Source organism: Jatropha curcas, chromosome 3 (genome assembly GCF_041381405.1).
Source record: "Jatropha curcas cultivar XTBG-Jc1 chromosome 3, XTBG_Jcur_1.0, whole genome shotgun sequence".
In the NCBI taxonomy this organism is placed as follows: Eukaryota; Viridiplantae; Streptophyta; class Magnoliopsida; order Malpighiales; family Euphorbiaceae; genus Jatropha; species Jatropha curcas.
In genome coordinates this window covers 12,152,753-12,160,631 of record NC_143153.1, presented here as the reverse complement: position 1 = coordinate 12,160,631, position 7,879 = coordinate 12,152,753, and the positions used below count along the sequence as shown (strand labels likewise).

The following is a 7,879-nucleotide window of genomic DNA, read 5'->3' as shown; positions in this document are numbered from 1 at the left end:
ACGTCGTATCAAATGGAACAATTGGTATGCCAAACCCTTTACCTTATGATTGCTACTAGTCTTTTTTATGACGTATGTTGCACGTTAACTATGCTCGTTATATATTCATTTTTTGTAATTTTTAATTTTTTTTATCTATATAATAACAAAGCATAAGTTTTGTCTAAATTAAAATAAATACAAGTAGTTAATTTGTATTACACTTTATCATAAAAGTTACTTGTAATGCTACTTTTTTTGCACTTATTTATATTTTTATATAATGAAGTGGTCTTAAATTGAATTGATAATTTGCACTTAATTATATTTTTATATAATAAAGTGGTCTCAAACTGAATTGATAATGGTAATCATTTTCGATACAGTAGCATTATTACATACCCAATGTATTAGAGAAAGGAATATGTCACGCTTGACTCAAACCACCAGAGGAATTGTCTGCTTTGGATCAAGCCAATTTCATCTTGTACTGGATTGGTAAGACCCACACGGTTTTGTCCCGTTGGTGAAATGGAAAACTTTCCAAGACGTCACCCATCCTAAGACTTTCGTTAAGCGAGGACGCTTAACCCTAGAGTTCTTTCAACTCTCTAAGCCATTCCACCAAAAAGCGCCTCTGATGATTAGTTTCCCTTTTTTGATGTATGATTCGATTCATTCTTGCGTCCCAGATTCCACTACCGATAGCTAGACTGTAGTCCTAGAAGCTAGCCAGGAGCTTTGCTCTACCCGCCCTCTTAGGATTACTTTATCGGGTCGGGATGTCACAGAATATATGCACATACACACAAATTCTTGAAATCCAAAAAGTGACCCAAAATAGAACTCTATAGTTCTAGTTTTTTTCTAGTTTCCTAAACACTATTTTCTTTCAAGTCAAATAGATTTAAGATATTATGCATCCCCAACTGAGCATTGAGGGAAAATATATCCAAAGGATGGAGTCTAATCCAGTCTGTCCCATTCGTCTATTCGTCATGGAAGCTGAGAGGAACTCTTTACAGTTTCTTTTTGTTGGATTATTGATTAGGGCTTGATTTACACTTAAGTGATGTCGTGTTGGCTCTTTGGAGCGCTTTGATAGTGTGTGATATGTTAGAGTTGCCACCTTAAGTTGTTTTTGCTTTCGGAAAAAGATTAAGGAAAAAGCTCGTGATGGACTGCATTTTCAATTTGCATTTTAGGATAAAAAGCACTAGCCTTGAATCATTGAGTTTCGGGACTAAGATTTTAGCTTCTTTTCAAAATGAATCAACGGTTTGGGTGTTAATTGAGAAATTAAAATATTATTTGTGTGGATGATAGTATTATCAATGCATAAGCATATTTATAATGCATGGCAATTGTAGACAAACATTAAAAGAATAAATAATAAAAAGGTGTAATTCGGAGGGGAGCTCAACTTTAAGCTCGTTTATTGAGGATTCTAGGTCATGCAATACATTTTCATAAATTTCGACCGATTAGTTTGGTCGGGGCACTACTACCTAGGCTGAAATTCGTAGGTATACCTTCCTACCTCGTTTATATGAGGATTAGGGCGCACGAATTCTACTATTGATGAGGATGGTAGAGTTTTGAGGGTACCACTGGAGAGTGGGCTTATAGGGTGCCGGACAGACTGGGCTTAGGGCGTAGGATGGATCGGGCTTTTGAGTTGAAAACTGGTTTTAATGGTTTTGCCGAACATGCTAGACTTAAAGCATGTTATATGTCGGATGGACCGGGCTTGATAGTTTATAAGATGCTCGACAGACTGAGCTTAATTGACAAAGATTGAGTTACCCTAGGATGAGGGGTTTGAAGGTCGGGGGGCATGAGCTTACAATTGTATAACTCCACGTTGAAAAACGACCAAGGAGGTTGAGTCTTGCTCCAAAACTGATAAGGATGGGCATGAGGACCCTAGTAGTCTTTATAATAATGTTAATTAATGAATTATTAATTAATTCTTAGATTAATTAATAAAGAATTAATGAACTAATAGATTTGGTCTTAGGAAGACCAAAGTATGATTGAAAGTCGAATTGATCGACTTTTGAGAACAAAGTCGAGCTTTGGCACAACTAAGGAAGAAGAGCAAAGTCAGACTTTATAGCCTTAGAATCGTTTGCAAAGGGAAGAATAGAGTCGTTGATGCTTGAGAAGAGCTCAATCCAGCAACAAGAGGTGCCTAAAATGAAGGGAAAGTGCTTTATTTATAGGCATTGCCCGAGCTGGTTGGTACCGACCATGTCAGCATCGGTACTGGTGCTAACTGTCCGGCAGGGCTCCATCGGTATCGTTTAGGGGCTAATCGGTGCCAAGGCAGAGAGGTTGGCACCAATTGGCGCAATTTACTGCCCTTCTCGTTTTGTTTATTTTGGGACTTTCGAGTTTCTGGGAGTCCATTCAAGCCCTAAAAGACGTCCGATCGAGCTGATTTTTGCGCTGTTGGAACCATATTGGAATTTTCTAGAGCCTAATGGTAAAATCATGGTCAACAGATATAAGAAAAAAATATCAAGAAAATTAAAAATGCTTAACCATCAAGAGGTCATATATTTATTGCAAAGGAGATATAAATCTTTTACTAAATTAAAATGATATTAGTTACAAATTATTGAGTAATGAAAAAGAAAATAAAAAAAATTATTATTAAGAATAAAACTCTTTTTAAAATTCACCTAACAAAAAATTTTCAGTACATATAAATACATAAATATATCAATAAAGTATTATATATATTTTTAGAATTAAAATTTTAAAAGTTTTAATTATGTATTTTCTATTTAAAATTTTATTTTTTAAAAAATATACACAATCAAATCATACAAACATAAAGAAAAAATATTAATAAAAATAATATTTGTTTTTCTTTTTCATCTCTCTCCTAAACAAAATATTATTTATATTCTATTTGAAATTTTATTTTTTTAAAAATATGTACAATCAAATCATATAAATATAAAGAAAAAATAATATTAATAAAAAGAATATATTTTTTTCTTTTTTTATATCTCTCCTGTATGAAATATTATATATATTTTATTTAAAAATTTATTTTTTTAAAAATATATCCAATCAAATCATACAAATATAATAAAAAATAATATTAATAAAAAGAATATATTTTTATTTCTCTTCAAAATAAAATACTTTAAATTATAATTAAAATAGAATTAAATATTTAAAAAATAAAATATAAAATTTTTAAATGTCTCCTTATAATATATTTATTAAAAATAAATTTTAAAAAGATAAAATTTAAAATTTTGAAATTCTTAATTATTTATATGTATTTATTTAAAACTAATTCTTATAAAGATATCAAATTAACTAATAAAATGTAATTTTCTATTAGCTATAACTAAGGATATGTTAGCATATTTTAAATTTCATTAAGGGTACTATCGAAAATCTCATTATCCCCCTATTATATATATATATGAATATTTTAGATTATTTATATTCGTTGTAGTTACTCGTTGCATCTACTATTTTAAAAATTAATCATTATTTTCATTTAAATCTTCTATTTAATTTTTTATTAGCATATAAATGGATAATAAATTTGCATGGAATCATTTAGTTCTAAACTTTGTTTAACATATATGTATTAAGCATCACGGTCATAAACTTCTCACAAAATTGAATTATAATTGTAAACATTAAAAAAATGATAAAAATAAAAAAGTTATATAAATAATTTAATCCTTCAAATAAACCATATAAATATTCAAGCAAATACCATAAATTAAAAAATTTTATTTAGTTATAATAACAATATTATTAAAAAAAACCAAATAGGTAGAGAGATTAGATAAAAATGTTAAAGCTTAAGCTTTTGAAGAAAAGAGAAAAACAAATATACAAGAATTCAAATCCATGGCAATAAATTGTCAAAATCTCTATATTTCGTCTTTAAAAGTGATATAAGCAACTTGTTGCAAGGTATGAATAAGTTCGAATTAAAAATTTAATAATTTAAGAATAAAAAAATTTATCAACAATGATAAGACGAGGAGCCTTCAATATACTCTGGTAATGAAATAAAAAATTTTTATTATTTATTTTATCAACATTTTTTATTATTTATTTGTTGTACTAATTTTTACTACTATTTATTTATCGATGTCTACTATTCCTTAGATAATGAATTTTTTCAATTAATTTAATATTTATATATTTTGTTTTAATTATTTCGTCTTTACAACACGTTCATATTATTTCATTAATTTTATATTATTTCATCTTTATAGCATGTTGATCTCTTCTATTATTCTCTTACGTTCGTCTTTACATCTAATATAAATATAAAATTATTTCGCCTTTACAAAAATTAAATATAAAATCTCTTTATTTTATCTTATTGGTCAACATTAGAGACATGATATAATAATTAATTATTTATACATATTTATTAAAAAATAATTTTAATAAATCATATTCAATTAATTAATAAAATTTAATTTTTTAATTAGATATGAATAAAGCTATTGTAGGATATTTTAACTTTTATTAAGGGAATATAAAAATCTCGTTATTCTCCTGATTGTCCTGTTTGTATGTTTATATACAGAATAGACACATAAGACGGTTCCTATGCTGTTGGGGCTTAAACCCATTAATCTCTAAGGCCGCCTAGGCCCTTCAACAGCTAGAAGTGGGAGAGAGTGAGACAGTATGCAAAACATGTGGCTATATAGCACCAACATGGCTAGTGTTTCTTATCTATTACAGTTGTGGCCGTTGTTGTTTCAACAATTTTATTTTTTTCCCTTCCCCCGTTGAGCGTAATATAATCAGTTCAGAAAAAAAAAAAAAATCCTCTCCAAAATCTTCTCCTCATCCATGGCATCCTCCACACTCTCCTCTGCAACTCCCTCACAGCTATGCTCTAGCAAGAGCGGCATCTTCTCTCCTACACATGCTATGTTTGTAAAGCCAACAAGAACCCACATGATGACTAGGGACAGAGCAATGAGACTCACATGCCAGGCCACAAGTATTCCTGCCGATAGAGTGCCTGACATGGGTAAGAGGCAGCTCATGAATCTGCTTCTTTTGGGTGCTCTTTCTCTCCCAACTGGTTATATGCTGGTTCCTTATGGCGCCTTCTTTGTCCCATCTGGGTAAGTTATATTGTATATATAATAATCTAATTTACGAGGGAGAATTTGCAAAAAAATTTCCTTAATAAATTGTATTTTAATGGATAACTGTTTAATTGAACTTATATATATCACTTACTTTAGAATACTTTCTAATCCTATGCTTGATATAAATTTTGGTTCAGTTAGGTTGAATTTCATATAATTTAAATTTTAGGAGAAAAGTGTATATTAATATTTTTATTTCAATAATTAAGATTATTTTATAATTAATGTCTAAATTTTGCTAGTTTTTTTTATTTAAATTGTATTTTTATTAATTAAGTGCATGAATCAATAAACTTTTTTAGTAAATGGCGGAAATAATTTATGAAAAATTGAAATAGAAAATTGGATTATACTTGCCTCCGTGTCTCCAAATCAATGAAAATTAGATGTATAGCTCTACCTATAAACCAAATAAATAAAAATACAAACTTAATTTATCCTTTTATTTTATTTTCTAGTGTATAGTCAAAAATATTTTCATTAAAATAAAAAATCATTCATCATTGATTTAAATATATAGATCGATAGTAAGCAAATCAATCCCATAGAGAATTGTACTCAATAAATGATTTCTCTTTTTATTTATTTTTATTCAAATTTTCCTTTCCTTGATCTTATTCTTGACTGTAAAACTTTAACTAACAGTGCAGGAGGTGCTGGTGGTGGTACCGTTGCCAAGGATGCCCTTGGAAATGATGTAATTGCAGACCAATGGCTTAAGACTCATGGTCCTGGAGACCGCACCCTTACTCAAGGGCTAAAGGTACTAATAAACGCAACATTAGAGTGAGATACAGAGAAGAGAATGAATTGAATTGAGTTGGTTTTGTGGATTTCAGGGAGATCCCACCTACCTTGTTGTGGAAAAAGACAGAACTTTGGCAACATATGGAATTAATGCAGTTTGCACTCATCTTGGATGTGTTGTCCCGTGGAATGCTGCTGAGAAGAAGTTCATCTGCCCCTGCCATGGTTCCCAATACAATGATCAAGGACGAGTTGTTAGAGGCCCTGCTCCTCTCGTAAGTCTATTGGAATTATTTTATTTTTCCTTGTCCATTTAATTATGTACACTATGAATGGCTAATTTGACATTATATTATTGCCAAAAGCAGATTTTATATAAAAAATTAGAAAGAAATTTGATAAGCTAAAGAATGAAATATTCAAATACTTGTATCTTTTCCAAATCAGTTTTAAAGCTTTAGAAAATCACACTGCTTAGTGATAGTAATGAAAATTGCAAACAAGAATGATATTTGATTAAGAGAACTTGGAAGATTGTAATGTCTCTTCTGAATTTAGATATTTATAGAGTTTTTGTGCTTACTCTAGGTAAAAGACAAAGAACTAAATGCCGAGCGAGAATATCGGACTTTAATTACATAATAAATGAGATTACTTATTTTGAAATGGTTAATTAATGTTGAGTCAATTCTCAATAATGTTTCTATCACTTGGTAATAATTAACTCAAACTCTACTCATGGTTACAGTCATTGGCGCTGGCTCACGCCGATGTAGATGATGGAAAGGTGGTGTTTGTCCCATGGGTTGAAACAGATTTCAGAACTGGAGAAGATCCATGGTGGGCTTAAGCTTAAGCCTCTTGTCATCTCCATCCTCCCATAATTCACGATGTTCAATGTGTAATAGAGGTAAATTAAGCTTTGTTGAACTGAGCTCATAATATGTAAGGATGGTAATATGTAATCTTAAACATATGATAATCTTGAATTACTTGACATTTTATATTATTTGATCTATTCTGTAGGGTGTTTAATTAATACCATCAGTTGAGGGTTTAATTAAACTTGAAATTCCTTTTTATTAAGCTTTGTTAAATAGGATAGGAATACCATTGAATCAAAGTTTAGTCAAATAAATTTTGTGTTTTTCATCTCAAAGAATTTCTATTTTTAGGCAAAGGAATATGGTAGTGCATGGATACAAGTGCAGACCAAGCTATATAAATTTTGCCAGATGAATCATTATTTATTTATTTATTTATTTATTATTGCTATTATCAGTATTAGGCCAGCGTGATTTCCATAGCACTAATTGATAATCCAGAGCAATAATCTTTTATATAATATCACTTGATAAAATTGCCCCTTATTCAATTATCAAACTTCAAAAATAAGTAAAATCTCCCTTTTATTCTTCCTTTATAAATTATCAAACTTCAATTGAAAATCTTTTGCCAAAACAATAAATCAACCTCACAAATCATCACCCAACTCAAATGAGCAATAAAATCTCAAATACCTCTTGTGGAAAGGCTAGTTTAGGATAGACACTTTCAATTAAGGCAAAACTCCAAATTTGTCCTCTTTCCCCACTACAATGAACTCAAGGTTAGACTTTAAAAATAATTGCTTGGGCTACTATTTTTTTTCTTGAGAAGATGATGTATGAAGAAGATTAATTATGGAGAGATTAAAAGAAAAGCATAATCATTTCCTTGTGACTGTCTTTGGTTGAATCTAGAGAAACATAAGCGATTGATTTTGTATCTTGTTTTTTACTTCCTCCGTCACAAAATTATAGTTCTAAATGTTTTTTACCCAGTTTAAAATTTATTAGTAAACTTTAATTATAATTTTTTATTTTTCCATATATACTCTTAAAGACTCTAAATATTGTATATTAATAATTCTTTTGAAAATTTCAAAATTAGATGAATAGTTAATATATCAATATTTCAAAATTAATCATCACAAAACTTTTTCCAATATC

At 29.5% G+C, this 7,879-nt stretch overlaps 1 protein-coding gene across 1 annotated transcript; it reads left to right on the top strand.

Annotated features, from left to right (window-relative positions):
- Positions 1-4,716: 4,716 nt before the first annotated feature.
- Positions 4,717-6,897, top strand: PETC (photosynthetic electron transfer C). The gene is made up of 4 exons (XM_089719871.1): positions 4,717-5,114; positions 5,787-5,904; positions 5,981-6,163; positions 6,637-6,897. The coding sequence occupies exons 1-4, from the start codon at positions 4,834-4,836 to the stop codon at positions 6,736-6,738; spliced, it is 684 nt and encodes a 227-aa protein (XP_089575997.1). The 5' UTR covers positions 4,717-4,833; the 3' UTR covers positions 6,739-6,897.
- The last annotated feature ends 982 nt before the right edge of the window (positions 6,898-7,879 follow it).

Excerpts from the sequence above, each read along its gene's own strand:
- PETC (XM_089719871.1), top strand. The coding sequence starts at position 4,834 with ATGGCATCCTCCACACTCTCCTCTGCAACTCCCTCACAGCTATGCTCT. Across the intron at positions 5,115-5,786 it reads GCCTTCTTTGTCCCATCTGG|TGCAGGAGGTGCTGGTGGTG; the intron begins GTAAGTTATATT and ends TTTAACTAACAG. Across the intron at positions 6,164-6,636 it reads TTAGAGGCCCTGCTCCTCTC|TCATTGGCGCTGGCTCACGC; the intron begins GTAAGTCTATTG and ends TCATGGTTACAG.